The sequence below is a fragment of the Pygocentrus nattereri genome, chromosome 11, assembly GCF_015220715.1.
Source record: "Pygocentrus nattereri isolate fPygNat1 chromosome 11, fPygNat1.pri, whole genome shotgun sequence".
Classification (NCBI taxonomy): Eukaryota; Metazoa; Chordata; class Actinopteri; order Characiformes; family Serrasalmidae; genus Pygocentrus; species Pygocentrus nattereri.
The window spans coordinates 43,192,906-43,210,821 of NC_051221.1; the positions used below are offsets into that span (position 1 = coordinate 43,192,906).

The 17,916-nt window shown below is 42.5% G+C and overlaps 1 protein-coding gene across 11 annotated transcripts in view; it reads right to left on the minus strand.

Moving 5' to 3' along the window:
* eps8a (epidermal growth factor receptor pathway substrate 8a) overlaps nt 1-17,916 on the minus strand; it is a 65,859-nt gene that overhangs the window by 14,939 nt on the left and 33,004 nt on the right. For 6 of the 11 annotated variants that reach the window (XM_037542622.1, XM_037542621.1, XM_017722993.2 and 3 more), the window contains exons 2-9: nt 10,250-10,342; nt 7,834-7,904; nt 3,718-3,785; nt 3,054-3,215; nt 2,517-2,666; nt 1,996-2,078; nt 1,657-1,793; nt 1,275-1,348 (exon numbers count right to left, since the gene is read on the minus strand). In XM_037542622.1, the coding sequence (XP_037398519.1) occupies nt 1,275-1,348; nt 1,657-1,793; nt 1,996-2,078; nt 2,517-2,666; nt 3,054-3,215; nt 3,718-3,785; nt 7,834-7,904; nt 10,250-10,314 (810 nt within the window). In that variant the 5' untranslated portion in view covers nt 10,315-10,342. Of the gene's footprint in view, nt 1-1,274; nt 1,349-1,656; nt 1,794-1,995; nt 2,079-2,516; nt 2,667-3,053; nt 3,216-3,717; nt 3,786-6,346; nt 6,398-7,833; nt 7,905-10,249; nt 10,343-17,916 lie in introns of all 11 variants that reach the window. The other 5 variants (XM_037542620.1, XM_017722988.2, XM_017722990.2 and 2 more) reach the window with 1 other exon arrangement.

Here is a 17,916-nt window from a genome sequence, read left to right on the forward strand (position 1 = left end):
GACTAACAACTCGGCAGAGGTGGTATAACTGAAAGAAGCGGGACACAGCCTTTCAGGAAAGGGACTAGAGTTAGCATGTTAGAAAAAATTCCAATGGGTATAATTAATACTGCCTTTGCGCGAAATACTGGCTGCCCGTCTCGCACCACTGAGCTCCATCTACTGGTGCACATCAGCACGTGTGAAAAATTGCTTTGTGATATGGATTATAGGTATTGGTATTGCCACTGCCAACGCATATACTGCATGTAAGTGTATTGGCACAGATAGCGATACAGTATCAGTTCAACTCTACTGTAAAATGACACGCTCTAGAACCCTGGAGCATCCACGCATTTAGCGCAGAGGTCCCTGAGGCCCACGCTTGCGAGAAAAGAGATGAGGAAATAAAACATTGATTCAAACCCAAGAAAAGATACATTAATACAGCCAAAAGGTATTTTATGTTTGTTTGGCCACATTTTTTCCTGTATGTTCAATATGTTATGTAACATGTTCTATTTAAAGAAATATAGTTTTAGGATTAAACAGGGGAAGGTTAATATGATGTTATATCAGTACCACACAGCAAGCAGCACATCTGTCCAGACACAAAGGTTTTGGATGTTGTTTGGAAGCACTACTTGATGAACAAACCTATTTGAACAGCTGATTAATTTATCATATTTTATTTTATTATTTTATTAATCCATGATCTACTATTGTTGCTACACCATCAGCGCTATACTTGAAGTGTGCGTGTGTGTGTGTGTGTGTGTGTGTGTGTGTGTGTGTGTGTGCGTGCGTGTGTGTGTGTGTGTGTGTGTGTGGTATAAGTATACTATGAAGTTTTATTCAGCACTTTAGGTGGTAACAGACGGGTCTCGATCCATTTTGGACAGAATTTTGAATTCAAAAGTTTGAGCTGTGCAAAAGTGACCTGGCTGTATTTAGGTTTAGACCAAAATTGCCAGCCTGATTAAAGCTTGATTTTCTATTTTACATGGCATGAAATACTAGTGGAGAACCTGCAATATGCTGTAGCTTATACAGGATCTGAGTAATCATTATTTACACTTATTATGACTCTCAGGAAATCGATAACACAACAGCTTTCCTCTGTGGGGTGGAGAGCACCAGCGAGAGTCTGCGTAAAAGGATGTGTGCTATTGATATCGCAGCCAGCTGTCAAACTGACCATGTGCTATTGGTGTTGTTTTGGTTTGATAATACTACCATGAGGAGCTGGGAGATGATGAGCCCTATCTGGAGAGTGGCAGTTTGATGATACTCACCACATCTCTGTCTACTCGCGCTGCGGTCATCTCCGGAGATTCATCCTGTTCACCGTACGGCCTCTGTTTATCATCTGTGCAAACAAGCAAATGCACAAAACCCATTCTATCTTATAGGATGTCTGAACAGAGTGGATGCTGACAGCATTAGTGAGGACAGTAAGCAGATGTGTGTGGAATGGGGCAGGACCATGAAAGAGAGAGATTATTAAATGGTTAGTTTAATGATACGGAATGACATCAATGAGAACTGAACAAAAATTAGAGGGGCAAGCAACAAATATTCTCCATAGTATGGCAAGACACAGTGATCAATATTGTAGTTACAGCACTGGGAGAAGGAACGAGATCAACATTTTAGGCTAATATATATTCAACTCACAGTCCTGCTGCTCATTGGCCCAAGCTGACCAAGCAGCCACTCTGCTCTTCACATCCACTTGATTGACAGTAGCGGGGGGCTCAGGGGCGGGGCCGCCAGGGGGAGGTGGAATGGCCCCATCGCTTTTCAGAATCATTCTAAGACGGATGCAGAAAGAGAGCTAGTAGCCATGGCAACAGTGAAAGTGGAAATTATTACAATAACACTTTGAATATCATGACTTGGATCAAATCCATGCAGGGTGCTTGCTGCTCTCACACTCCACATATGCTTTCAATTAAAAGGATGTTAACGTCATAAAAATGATGCGTCATATCAAGAACAAAATTTGTGCCTTACTTCAGGGTCTCTGGCCTCTTTTTAGCCTTTCCTCCCTTGTGGTCACTGATAGCACTGTCAATGTCTGCATGTATCAAATTTGCCTGAGGAGAGACGGCAAACAGCAATGAACAGCAGCCCAAAACAAGCTACACAATGTTCATTATTACATATTATAATAATAATAATATATTATTATTATAACAGACAAACTGCACCTAACGCAGGATATAATGAGTATAATCATATTTGTGGAAAACTAAATCCCATTTCAAGTTAAGACAAAATGTGTGGCATATACTGGACTTATCAAATCATTAATTGTGAGCAAATTCTGTTCATTTCTTATCAACGTGCCCAAATACATGGGAGTAAAACACAGAACACTCGTAGAACTGAACCGAATACTTTATTCCACTGGCATCATCCTTTCACCACTTGCTCAGCTTGGCTGTAACCAGTAAAATACATTACACATCAATATTAATGCCTGGACGATTTAAAGGCTACCTTTAGGCTAAATCAATCAGCCTGCTGCTCACCTTGATGTCATCGCATTGGAAGAGGTGCAGGTCCGGTTTGCCTTGTCCAGACTCTTTACACACCAGCGCCAAGATGGAATCATAATTGCAGGAGTTCATGATGGCCTGGCAGTGCTGCACTGTAGCCAGCGGGAAATTCTCCAGCTCATTCTGAAAGAAAGAAAAACAAACAAGACTCATCTCAAATGCTCTGAAACTCACTACAGCAAAGTTTAGTGGTATTTTCTGGAGAATTTTGCTTTCAACATCTCAAAGAGGCTAAAATCCGGCTATTCATCTAAAAATCATTAAATATTCAAAACCTATTATGAGGAGTTCACAGGAAGGAGAGAACTCATCTGTAAAATGAATCTTATTTTAGATGTGCATGCAAGTTTAACCCTATTTATCAAACCTCTTAGGGACAGTTTACTGGTTTAAAATCTATTGATTGCCTTTTATTTCCTATATTATGAAATTGCCTCTGGTCAGTGCCGGCAGTTTCTAGTTACTGGGCTTTTCCATGGAGAGAAACTTGACAGAGCCGCTATTCCTCACCTTGGTATCAGGATCAATGAGGCTGACTGCTTTTTCATCCACCTGCAGCAGCATGTCCTGTGTCCACACCTTTCCTTTCGCATCAAGCAAGCGCAGTTTACGGATACCATCCTCTATGGTCATCATGGCATCCTTGCGATCCATGACAAACGTTGTTAGATGCTGTAAGAAGACAGAAAGGGATGAGCATTAATTACTCGGAAACATTGTGTAAAATTATGAAATCCTTTCTAAACAACAGCATGTATTTGGGCATGAGCATCTATACATGACCGCTCAATACAGTGAAAGAGAGAAAGAAAGAAAGAAAGAAAGAACGAAAGAAAGAAAGAAAGAAAGAAAGAACGAAAGAAAGAAAGAAAGACAGAAAGACAGAACGAAAGAAAGACAGAAAGAAAGAACGAAAGAAAGAAAGAAAGAAAGAAAGAAAAGAAAAGAAAAGAAAAGAAAAGAAAATACATTGTCTTAACTAAAACTAACCTGGCTACCCAAAATAAATTGAACTTCAAATTGTTAACAGAACAATAATTTATTTTTTATACATTCTTTTACCTTATTTTATTTTTACCTAATAAAATCTGAATTTTAAGGCAGTCTGGGTAAATTAAAGGTAAAAAACAGTGTTCTTACAGTGGACAGAGAACAAAGAATAAAAGATTCTTACTTCAACATGGTACTGCGATGTGTCCGTCATGCTGTTAATGCTGTTTTTAGTGTAGCTCTTCCGTTGCTCTACGGAAACAAGAAAACACTACGTAAGAGAGTGTGTGTAAGTGTGTATTACACATTTATGACAAACCTTCTTGTGAAACATTCTAGTGGTCAATAAGATTAAAACACTAACAGCCAGTTTCTCAGTACAAGTTTAGACCTACGACAGGAATAACGGATCTTCAGTGACGACTCACCACTGGTATTCAGTTTAAGACTAAACTAACTCATTATATGGGAGACCTGCTGCAAGTCTTCTGAGTAACAGATGGAAGTCAAACTGATGATGATGATCATTTCTCTATATTTCTGTCCATCTGTCTGTAATTTAAATTACCAGGGTTCCTGAAAAACCCTGAAATTAACCATTGGTGAAAGAAATTAACTACACACAAGAGGAGGATGTGGCAGAGAATTAAGACTGCAGTAGTACAGCAAAAAGAGTGTTAAAAAGAATGTAAAAGGAAAACAAACAAACAAACAAACACTCATATCAAAGGGCAATTGTGTCATTATCTTGTCTTGCAATCATTCCTTGCATCAGCCAATATGAGATAACATTAAATAACATTTAAACTATGTGTGTCTGAGTATGTGTGTGTCACTGTGAGTGAGTGAGTGAGTGAGTGAGTGAGTGAGTGAGTGAGTGAGTGAGTGAGTGAGTGAGTGAGTGAGAGAGAGAGAGAGAGAGAGAGAGAGAGAGAGAAAGAGAGACAGAGAAGATAGAGAGAGAGAGAGAGAGAGAGAGAGAGAGACAGAGAAGCTTGAGAGAGAGAGAGAGAGAGAGAGAGAGAGAGAGAGAGAGAGAGAGAGAGAGAGAGAGAGAGAATGGAATAAATGTATGTAGTAGCTCTAAAAAATAGAACAGGAATGATAGAAGAGAGATCACTCAAAAGGAAGAAGCCACTAATGGACAGAAGGTCACTAAGAGAAGGAACCACTCTTAAAAAAGGAATCACGCTAAGGCTCCAAACCCTGGTCCTGGAGTACCGCTGCTTTGATCCAAATAAATGAACTCTTCCTGATTTGATGTGGATGTGTTAGATCAGAGAAAACCCAAAAATGTGTAGGACAGAGGGTACTTCAGCACCAGGGCTGAAAATGTGTGCTCTTAAGGGAAGGGATCACTGGTAGAAGAGAGACCACTCTAAGGGAAGGGATCACCGGTAGAAGAGAGACCACTCTAAGGGAAGGGATCACCGGTAGAAGAGAGACCACTCTAAAGAAAGGGATCACTGGTAGAAGAGAGACCACTCTAAAGAAAGGGATCACTGGTAGAAGAGAGACCACTCTAAGGGAAGGGATCACTGGTAGAAGAGAGACCACTCTAAGGGAAGGGATCACTGGTAGAAGAGAGACCACTCTAAAGGAAAGGATCACTGGTAGAAGAGAGACCACTCTAAGGGAAGGGATCACTGGTAGAAGAGAGACCACTCTAAAGAAAGGGATCACCGGTAGAAGAGAGACCACTCTAAGGGAGGGGATCACTGGTAGAAGAGAGACCACTCTAAGGGAAGGGATCACTGGTAGAAGAGAGACCACTCTAAAGGAAAGGATCACTGGTAGAAGAGAGACCACTCTAAGGGAAGGGATCACTGGTAGAAGAGAGACCACTCTAAAGAAAGGGATCACCGGTAGAAGAGAGACCACTCTAAGGGAAGGGATCACTGGTAGAAGAGAGACCACTCTAAAGAAAGGGATCACTGGTAGAAGAGAGACCACTCTAAAGAAAGGGATCACCGGTAGAAGAGAGACCACTCTAAGGGAAGGGATCACCGATAGAAGAGAGACCACTCTAAAGAAAGGGATCACTGGTAGAAGAGAGACCACTCTAAGGGAAGGGATCACCGGTAGAAGAGAGACCACTCTAAGGGAAGGGATCACCGGTAGAAGAGAGACCACTCTAAAGAAAGGGATCACTGGTAGAAGAGAGACCACTCTAAAGGAAAGGATCACTGGTAGAAGAGAGACCACTCTAAGGGAGGGGATCACTGGTAGAAGAGAGACCACTCTAAGGGAAGGGATCACTGGTAGAAGAGAGACCACTCTAAAGGAAAGGATCACTGGTAGAAGAGAGACCACTCTAAAGAAAGGGATCACCGGTAGAAGAGAGACCACTCTAAGGGAAGGGATCACTGGTAGAAGAGAGACCACTCTAAAGAAAGGGATCACTGGTAGAAGAGAGACCACTCTAAGGGAAGGGATCACCGGTAGAAGAGACCACTCTAAGGGAAGGGTTCACCGGTAGAAGAGAGACCACTCTAAAGAAAGGGATCACTGGTAGAAGAGAGACCACTCTAAGGGAAGGGATCACTGGTAGAAGAGAGACCACTCTAAAGGAAAGGATCACTGGTAGAAGAGAGACCATTCTAAAGAAAGGGATCACTGGTAGAAGAGACCACTCTAAGGGAAGGGATCACTGGTAGAAGAGAGACCACTCTAAGGGAAGGGATCACTGGTAGAAGAGAGACCACTCTAAAGGAAAGGATCATTCACTAAGGGCCTGCTGGCAGAAGGCTGTAAACTGAAGAAGTGTCTTGCACACAAACACATTCCTCACACCATGCTCCACTGTGCTCTACCTTTCTTTTTGTGTTTGGCAGAAGAGCGTAGGAAGTAAAGTCCATCTGTCCCTGAGGGCATGAGCAACACGTAGGCAGTGTGGTGGACAAAAGATGTCAATAAAGGGGTGAGTGAATAAACAATAATACAAAGGAATGGGGGCTGTAAAATAAGAAGGTAGATAACAGCAAAAGTTTCAGTACCTGTTCTGATCTCAGACATAAAACCTCAAATTTCCCTTTGACAGCGACAGTAACCTTTATGTAATTTGTCGACACAGGCAACAGAGATTTACTAGAGCACTAAAAAAACTGGCTTTTCAGTCACAGCAGACAAACACACAACTAACCCTCACTGTAGTCTAGTTGCAGTTCTGATATGCTGACGTGGAACAGCTCATAAACCCCAACCTCTATTTTTAGGGGCTAACAGCTCAATAAGATTGAGAACTCTAGTGTTACTGCAGGGACAGCACCAAACTGTGCTGGAAAGCAGCCGGGGCTAAACACTCCTGCTCTTTTAGATCTGTTGCACGTCTGTCTATATGAGGCATGGCCAGTTTTGTGTTTGATGTTTGTTGGCCTTTCAGGTTTGCACACCGCAGAGAGCTCATGCGGAGACAGACAGACTTTGGCTCTGCAGGAGCATGGCCACCATGGCCCCCCTAACTTTGGCCGCGACACTTCCACACAGGAACATTCAAGGCAGTGCAGTGAGAATGACATACAGCTGTGTCCCCGCAAGGGAAACAAACATTAATGCAACGTGTGATTCTGGTTATGAAGGGTTTGAAGGTTAGGTTTACAGAGCCAGCCACTACAAGAATAGTATCTACAGGGAAGGGATGAAAACGGAACGAAAGCAGGGTGCGGGCAGATAAACACGCGTCATGTCTGCAGCAGGGCGCAACGATGAAGAGCAAAGGCAGCAAGGGGATGGGAAGACAACAAAAGGACATGTTGCCATGGAGATAAGGGACTCATCCTTAATACAGGGAGCTAGAGCAATATATGAAAGGCAACCAGCCTCTCCATTCAACCTCTCAAAGTTCAGCTCGTTTCTCTGCCTCTGGCCTAGTCATATGAGGGGTGCAAAACGCATGGTGTTAGATAAGAAGACAGCTGGCTGACGGAAACGATGATTATCGGAGAGGTGTGATATGTGAAAGCCTGGAGCACAAAGATAAGAATTTTCACCTGGGCAAAAACAGTGCACTACACTTGAGCAGACAGCAGGTGGAGACAGCACATGTACATCATATATGATGCTCCTACTCATAATGCTGAGGCATCACGGACTAACATACAAAATGCTGTACTACGGAAACAGAACGTCGTTGGGAAAACAGCCACTGAAAAAGGAGCCATTGAAATGCTGTGTCAAAATATACTTCTAGCGAAGAAGGGGTCAGTCAGTCTGTCATTTATGCCATGTCTACCCTACCATCCTCACAGTTACAGTTCAGGAGAACATACTGAAAAGAGGAAAAACAAGAAAGGACACATACCATAAAGGGCCTTTCCGCTGGACTTGTTGGCATTGTGTGCTGGGAGCTCTGGTGATGGGGAGCCATGGCCACTGCACAGCACAAAGAAAGAAAGAAAGGTCAACATGGTGTCCATCAAGCTGTTCTTAGTCTTTTTTTAAGACATTAGAATGATGTGATTTTGTAATATAATATTTTCCCCAGATATTAATGGAACACAGTTAAATGATGCATTATTGTAGTGTATGAGATCTTCAGAACTAGCTGTGTTTTTTAGGGTGTGTGGTGCCAGTCATACAAAACACACAGCACAGTACAACAGGTCTTTAAACAGAGCATCATGTGTTCACAGCAACACATAAGGGCACATAAAATCAGTACAAACACTTTAGAACTGGATTGCTAAGCACACAAATTATTAGTATCACCATCATTTCCTATTTTCACTCTTATTGCCACTATTACAGACTATAAGAGTTAAGATACTCATTTTTTCAGGTTCTTAAACTATTAAGCTCAAATTTACAGACTCTACTATCAGATGTGAGTTTGATCGTACAAATACAGCAAAGATGAAATATATGATTTGCCATATCTGTCAGTAAAATCTGAGTGCACTAATTTTATGATCAGATTTGCACTGTATACCTCTTTGAGTAATTACCACCGTGTTTTGATGAAGTGATACTTTTTTTGATCCCACAAACGGGGAAATTCCACCTCCGCATTTAACCCATCCGTGAAGTGAAACACCACATACACTCTAGTGAATACACACACACACACACTAGGGGCCGGTGGGCAGCCCTATCCACGGCGCCCGGGGAGCAGTTGGGGGTTAGGTGTCTTGCTCAAGGACACCTCAGTCATGGACTGTCAGCTCTAGGGATCGAACCGGCAACCTTCCGGTCACAGGGCCAGATCCCTAACCTCCAGCCCACAACTGCCCCTGAATGGAGGTTGGCTTGTATTTATTAACATCTTTGCTGTAACTCTTATAATCTTACGATGGAACATCTGCGTGATACTGGCACTCATAGAATATCTTTCAGGCAACTAACAGATGTGCTGTCTTCTTATTTACGTCATCCTAAGAGATGTGAGCAGAACCAACGAACACATATGATTGTCAAAGCTCACAACTGTGGAAAACAGTCGCGGTCAGCTTACATAATTATTACACAATCGCCTAATCACAATTGTGACCGGCCTAATTACATCACTAAAAAATTACAAGATAAAAAGTAGATTAGAAAGAATTCAAGCATTAAAAACCTGGTAACCAAACAAAGTACAAAAGCCAGGCGGCTTCTAAAGAAATGCTCCAGTGATTCAGTTAATTCTGCGCTGTTTACTCAAGAAGAGTAAATATGAGAACAGGAGTGCGAGTGCTCTTTGGTGTTGAGGTGGACTCAAGTGTCACCGGTGCTAACGAGTAGACTGGACACTTGATATTGTTCGATTCTATGGCTCGCACTAATTGGAGGAGGAATTAATAATGTAGCGTTAGTGGAAGTATTCATCAGGAATGCTGACACGCCCGGATCTAGAACATGAGCATCTTGGGAAATTATGACAGCAATGCCAGAACGTTTGGCTAAATCAGGATGGACATAAGGGTGGACTCAAATAGTACATACACTTTCACTAAGTTACATATTTTGGAATAATAATAATAATAATAATAATAATAATAATAATAATAATAATAATACTACTACATCAGAACTAAAATGTTACAAAAGAAATTTTTACTGTCAGAAATATTGCCAGGCTTCTGTGAAATGGGGCTAATTTTATTATTTTATCCATTCTACCTAAACACTACAACAGAGCTTTAACATTTTCCAGCTCTACATTTCAGCTTTAAATAAAAACTACTTGGTTTAAGATAACAGTATTTTATACAGTGTCCCAAACTACTAAAGCAGGTCTATTTGAGATTACGTAAGTACTAAATGTCTGATGCAAGTTTGTGATGATTCAGATTTGCCTTTTCACAATAATAATTACTGAGCATTAAATTCTGTTAACTTCAGACATCAAACATGATCCTAGCTGATCACTTACAACTAGGCTAAGGGGAAAAATGTGTACATCTGATTTTTCTCTGAACTATTCCCTCAAGCTTTTCCAAAACTACAAAGCCAGCTTTTTTTAGAGATCACTCCAGCGCTGGCAAAGAAGACAGTAATAAGAAAATGGCATTGTTGCTCATAATTTGGCTCCAAGTCTTCAGTGGATCTTGGCAGCAATAAGAGAAGCACATCTAATGGGCGGGTTTGGCCAAGCACAGTAAAGAGGCCTGCTTTATCGGTTGTGGGCTGTGATAATTATTTATAGGTAGCTCGATAAAGTGGGCGTAGGTCAGTGTGTGTGCATGTATGAGCAAACGGCTTCGTGAAATCATCAGTTAAAGAGAGGGCGAGTTACTTACTTCAGCTGGGATGAGTAGGAACTGAAGCCTCCAGAAGGGTAGGTGGGGGCAGCATAGCCATTCATTTTGGACTTCACAGAATGGGGTCACCGACTGCAATGAGGAACAGTAATGCAATGTCAAATAAATAAACAAATAAATAAATAAATAAAAATAAAATAAAATAAAATAAAATAAAAAAGAGGAGTTCTTAAGTTTTTCAGAATGTGCCCCTTTTTAAGGAAAAAAAAAAGAAAGTGACCCCTCTCCCTCTTTCCCTCCATCTGCACCCCCCAAGCCCCCAGAAGGCCACCCCACATACACCAATGGACACATTTACAGAAATTACACAAGAATAGCCAAACAGTAAACATGTCACTTCATGGGACGACTGGGCCTGCATTCCTTAGTCACTTCGTCACAGACCACAAATCTCAGCCTTGCTCTAAAAAGTGCTTCACCTTTAACACTGAATGAATCTTTTGGTTCAAGATCAGGAAGAAGTCCACGCAAGAGAACTCAACGGTCAACATGCTGTGGTCACGGGCTGCCATCTCCCTGTGTTTCCGTGGGGTGGAGCAAAGTTCAGTCAAGTACGAGTGGTACTGACTTGAGGTCGATGTTTAGGGAATATTTAGTTCAGTAATGGACGCGTCCACTGCCCGCAAACTCACCATGGACGCGTCCACTGGCCGCAAACTCACCATGGACGCGTCCACTGGCCGCAAACTCACCATGGACGCGTCCACTGCCCGCAAACTCACCATGGACGCGTCCACTGCCCGCAAACTCACCATGGACGCGTCCACTGCCCGCAAACTCACCATTTGAAAATTCACCCCCATTCATTTTCAACAGGGAGAAGCAAAAAAATGGCGTGGGATAGCAGCAGCGCAAACGTGTCTTTAACAGCGCACCCCTCACGTTAGGACATGGAGTAACAAGGAACAACACAGGTTAACATACTTATTTACAAAAGCTCTGCTAAAACAATAAAAATCCGTGCTTCACCGAATTGTTCACTTTCTCCATCTTCCTGTGATTAAACTCCACAAACGCCCAAACAGAGGCTTCAGTGCTCGAATACTGAGGACACTTCAAACAGGTAACCCAGTACACAAGAGCCCTGAGCACAAACGACGACTGCAATGCAAAATTATTTAAAATATCAAATTCAAATCTGAAGTGTGCTGATAAAGAATCTGTGCTTTTGGCAAAATGTTTAGACTTTTAGATATCAGATTATTTTTGATTATTTAGAGCAAACTACATCACGCTTTTGTCATCGCTGGCGAAACCCGCCACTTCTAAGAGTTAATCCAAAAAAGCTGGGAAGATTTTTGTCTAAATCAAGCCATGAGAACATGGCATCTCTGCAGACTAAAGCAACAAAACCCAGTAACAAGATTAAGGACTAAGCACTCTGTACTTTGAGGCTACTCCACAGCGTGGTCCACTCACAGCAGATGACTCACACTCTCGAAATAAGTAGTAAAGGAAAGAACAACGACTGAACTACAGTTGGAAACGTACCACATACATATACTGGAGAGATACTGGGACTCAACCCTTTCCACACTGTATAGTTTTATCTTTCATATCTTTTCTAAGTCATTGATACAAAGTAGTTAGTCAGGTAGGAACGACTTGCTCTGCTCTGTTTCCTAACCTTGAATTCCACTTCAGTGACAAAACAAGAAAAATGATTAAAAAGGGAGATAAAACAAAGATAAGCTGAAATATCTACTCCAATTATATATTAACCAAGTTCGCTTCCTGCTCTCTCTCTCTCTCACACACACACACACACACACACACACAGACTGTATTGTTTGCAGTAATTTTAATGTGATTTTTCAGACACGCCAACTTCCTCTTGACTAACACTTTAAGAAGCTTTCTCCCAAACATATGAAGCCAAGTTGTCATAAGACAGGTCAAAGTTCACCAATAATTCAAACAGAGTAAACAGAAATAAAATCAACACTAATTTTAGGAATGCGCCAGCTGCAGACTGAGTCAACGTGTGTCAATACAAAACCATCCGTCCATCCCTGCTTATCCGGGTCCGGGTCGTGGGGGCAGCAGCCCAGGCCTCCCTCTCCCCCACACCTCCTCCTCCAGCTCTTCCAGAGGGATACCGATACAAAACCAATTTTGTTGAAGATGCATGTATGAAAGTATTTTAATATGCTAGTAACAGGACTAATCGGTGTCCAGAATGACCACTACAGATAATTCTAAAATACCTAACAGAGCTGTATAATACTGAGAATTACGTTAAATTACTACCCAGAACTCCTCAGATAAGTCAACTCTTCAGACAACCAATCCACTTTCCAGGAAACTGTTCATCTAGGAATGCTCAGACCTGACACCCATAATGTGGTGGTGCACCATCTTGCTCGAAACACTCAGGGAACGTGCCAGCTTCCAAAGTGGATTGGTCATCCTGGGCCAGTTGAATGGCCCCTAAGGTATCCCGATTTGACCCCCTTAGACTTTTATCTTTGGGGTCATCTGACGGCAGGTTGTCTATGCTGTGAAGATACGAGATGTGCAGCACCTGATACTACGGATACTGGAAGCCTGTGCTGGCATTCCTTCTGCGGTGTTGCTCTCAGTGTGTGAAAAGCGGGAGAAGAGGCTGCACTGACGATCAAACACAACGGGCAGCACTTAGAACACGTTTTATAAGTGGTCAGAAATGTGTAAATAACTCATGAAATAATAAAGTGACGTTAAAACCAAGCACACCACTGTTTTTCTAGTGAAATTCTCAGCAAGTTTGACGTGTCACACGACCCTCTTCCCACGGAAAAAACAAAAGTTGGATCCAAAATGGCCGACTTCAAAATGGCCGCCATGGTGACCACCCATCTTGAAAAGTTTTCCCCCTCCCATAAACTAAAGTGCCACAAACAGGAAGTTAATATCACCAACCATTCCCATTTTATTTGGGTGTATCCATATAAATGGCCCACTCTGTGTGTGTGTAAAAAAAAATATTTTTTTTTTTATTGTACACACACACACATACACACACATACACACACACACACACACACACACATACACACATACACACATACACTCTTTCTTCCAAAAAATTTTAGGTCATTTTTCTGTAGTCAAAACATCAAAAATGGGGATGATGGGTTTTCTTCCGACAACAGCGATATACACTGCTCAAAAAAATAAAGGGAGCACTTAAACAACACAATATAACTCAGAGTAAATCAAACTTCTGTGAAATCAAACTGTCCACTTAGGAAGCAACACTGACCATCATTTTCACAGCTGTTGTGCAAATGGAAAAAGACAACAGGTGGAGATCACTGGCGATTAGCAAGACACACTCAGGACCGCTACCTCCACCTTAGTGCAAGGAGGAACAGGAGGAGCTGCCAGAGCCCTGCAGAATCACCTCCAGCAGGCCACAAATGTGCATGTGTCTGCACAAACGGTTAGAAACCGACTCCATGAGGATGGTATGAGGGCCCGACGTCCACAGATGGGGGTTGTGCTCACAGCCCAACACCGTGCACGACGCTTGGCATTTGCCAGAGAACACCAGGATTGGCAAATTGGCCACTGGCGCAGTGTGTCAGCATGAAAGCAGGTTCACACTGAGCACATGTGACAGACGTGACAGAGTCTGGAGACGCCGTGGAGAGCGATCTGCTGCCTGCAACATCCTTCAGCATGACCGGTTTGGCAGTGGGTCAGTAATGGTGTGGGGTGGCATTTCTTTGGAGGGCCACACAGCCCTCCATGTGCTCGCCAGAGGTAGCCTGACTGCCATTAGCTACCGAGATGAGATCCTCAGACCCCTTGTGAGACCATATGCTGGTGTGGTTGGCCCTGGGTTCCTCCTAATGCAGGACAGTGCTAGACCTCATGTGGCTGGAGTGTGTCAGCAGCTCCTGCAAGATGAAGGCATTGAAGCTCTGGACCGACCCGCCCGTTCCCCAGACCTGAATCCGATTGAGCACATCTGGGACATCATGTCTCGCTCCATCCACCAACGTCACGTTGCACCACAGACTGTCCAGGAGTTGGCGGATGCTTTAGTCCAGGTCTGGGAGGAGATCTCTCAGGAGACCATCCGCCACCTCATCAGGAGCTGCCCAGGCGTTGTAGGGAGGTCATACAGGCACGTGGAGGCCACACACAACACTGAGCCTCATTTTGACTTGTTTTAAGGACATCACATCAAAGTTGGATCAGCCTGTCGTGTGTTTTTCCACTTTAATTCTGTGTGTGACTCCAAATCCAGGCCTCCACTGGTTAATAAGTTTGATTTCCATTGATGATTTTTGTGATTTTGTTGTCAGCACATTCAACTTTGTACAGAACAAAGTATTCAATGAGAATATTTCATTCATTCAGATCTAGGATGTGTTATTTGAGTGTTCCCTTTATTTTTTGAGCAGTGTACACACACACACACACACACACAATCACACACACACGTCTTTCAAAGATTTCAAACATTAGCATCCTTTACATGAGCTAGACTGCCTTCATGCTCCTCAGAATTCCGTGAAATAACTGATTATAACTCTGAACTTCTTCCTAATGGTCGCATCTGGTAATGTAACATTACCTAGAAGGATTTAATGAGATCAGCAGCGAAGCTCATAAAAAACTGACGACCATAGCCCCTCAGAAATTCTCAGAAGTTACGGCATCCGGTGACGTTATTCAGGGACTAACTGATAAAATGCTGTTAATGTCCACTTTCAGAACAGGTCAGCATATACTCTGGCTTCCCTGTGTAAAATCATCACCCTTTCAACAGTAATAACTTCACCCACCACAACAGCCCCTGGTCAGGTCAAGCTAAAACAGGCAAAGGAGGCTTAAGCTACTTTCTGCTTTCCTGTGCACTGCAGGAGGCGAGAGCTCAAGCTAGGGGGGCCTCATGCTGCGTATATGTGGTTCAAATCAAGCAACTGACTGGAGGGAAGAACAGCTTTAGAGAAGAAGCTCAGCCAGAGCTAGAAACATGGTGAACTGAGGCACAGGAGAGCAATGCCAGGGGAGAAGTTAGCCCATTATAATCTGAACCCAGGCATCGAGTGCAGGTCCTGTCCATCAAACATGAGTAAATGTCTTTCCAGGAGCACGGTCAGCGCACGTAAGGGAAGGGACGCTATGACTGAACCACGTTCTGCCACAGCAGGCATTACAAATATACTTCTTAGAGAGGTATTATATACAGCTGACAACTACACACACAGCAAGATATACCTACCTGGACCCCACACTGGCACTCACTCTCCCTGCTGTAAAATCAACTGGTGTTCATGGGTGGAAATGCAGGTGTGCCAGGTTTACCTGCAAGAATACTCACTTTAAGGCCTGCAGCAAGACATTTGACAGGAAAAAAATCTGTGAAAAGGTTCTACTGCTTTAAAAGGTAAGAGAGATATTGACTTGAGCTTGTGCATGTCAGGTCTTCTGTTACTCAATTAAATATTAACTAGCTTTCTTAGCATAATGCAGTTTTGATATTTGCAGTTTTGTTACACTCCCCTGAATATTCCCAGACACACAGACCGCTTTATGCCATTCATTCCTGACTTTTCCTTTTCTGTGACAAGCAGGTGTGATCACTCTGAAACTGCTGACTGGTACACACAGTACTGTATGTAGTAAGTGTTTTTGATCCATGTGCCTTTTCAAATAGGAAAATCAAACAGATTTATTTGCAATATCTTATGTGAAGATATTCTGCTTGGTTTACCTGTCCAAACACAGCCCTACGGTCATTAAGGCCCATTTCGGTAACAGCAAGATGTTGACTTTAACTGAAGTGGTCATTAGGTCTAAGCTCGCTGAGAATGGTAAGGTCAGAGCAGAAAAGGTGAGAAACAGCAACGCCCAAATCTACTAGACAAACATTTGTATAATTCGCACTAGAAACTGTGGGCTGATGCATATGTCTGATATGTTTCTTCTACAAATTGGAAAAACTGGGACTAAATCTATGTGGATCCACCTACACTCACCGGCCACTTTATTAGGTACAGCTAGTAAAAGGCTGGACCCCCTTTTCCCTTCAGAACTGTCTTAATTCTTTGTGCCAGACTTTCAACAAGGTGTTGGAAACGTTCCTCAGAGATTCTGCTTGGTTATTTGAGTTCCTGCTGCCTTTCTATCATCTGGAACCAGTCTGCCCATTCTCCTCTGACCTCTCACATCAAGGCATTTTCGTCCACACAACTGACCGCTCACTGGATATTTCCTCTTTTTCGGACCGTTCTCTGTAAACCCTAGAGATGGTTGAGCGTGAAAATCCCAGCAGATCAGCAGTTTCTGAAATACTCAGACCAGCCTGTCTGGCACCAACAACCACGCCACGTTCAAAGCCCCTTAAATCCCCTTTCTTCCCCGTTCTGATGCTCGGTCTGCACTTCAGCAAGTCGCCTTGACCACCTCTACAGGCCTAAATGCAGTGAGCTGCGGCCGTGTGATTGGCTGATTAGCTGTTTGTGTTAACAAGCAACTGAACTGTACCTAATAAAGTGGTAGGTGAGTGTATATTAGCACTGCTGAGAAATTAGGCCTGTCACAATCATTAAATGTTAGCTAGCATTACATGCTGACCTCTAAAGATGATATAGCACCAAGTCAGAAGTAAAAATTGTAGTTTTCATATGATCCAAGATGTGTCTCAATAAGTGATTTCTACCTTTTTATTTACGTGTCTGCCTCAAACCAACTGATAAAAACACCTAATTAATTACTATTTGTTGTGATGTAAACATATGATCAAAAAGAAATAACAGGAAAATAATTAGGCCAGGCCATTATGTAATAATCGTCACAGGCCTAGAGACACATTGCATTTATTTCTGTAGGGTAACAAATGCAGCACCGTAACACAGAATCACCCAAATATGTTCTGCTCTTTCACAGTATAATAAATTACCCAACCAATACTGCCTTGAAATATCCGTTAATTCTAAACATTTCTCAGATGTTGATCATTTATTCCAAAGCAATTATGATTTAGTAGAACAGGTATTTCATGATTACATAGGCTAATAATACAAATATAAAATTGCTGTTAATAGTAAGCTTGGAAAACTGAAAGCACCACCGAGAGAAACGTCTACAATTAAAATGATATTATGGGTATAATAATAAGAATCTTTTTTGATGAAACTTGCTCAGAATCTCCAACAGGGCACATTAATCAGGACACGAGCCTCAGAGAGGAGGAAAAAAATATTAATAAGCTGTGGGCGATCCTCTGCGGGTTTAAATACTGGAGCCTCTTTAGCTCTGTACAGCAAATGTACAGTCTCTCCGCTCTGTGATTACTTTTCCCATGGCTATGCTTTTCTTCTCCTCCTTCTTTTCTTTCCGAAGCAGGAAATCTCACCCCCATATGAACCCGCTCTGCGGTCTTTGCCATAACATCACTTAGATACATGAGACCAAGGTGACCCATTATCCAACCATTATTAGACACACAGAAGCCTGATGAACAGCAGAGCTCTCCAAGAGAGGCACTTCACCTCACCTCGGTTTTCAAGAACCTCACCTAGCTAGAAAAACACCTCTCTACCAAAAAAGCACATTAGTAAACATGTTAGAGGGGTTTTTGATAAGAAGGGTCCAGTCCAAAGATGAATGACTAAGTAGCGACGGACATACAGTATCTAAGGTGTTGG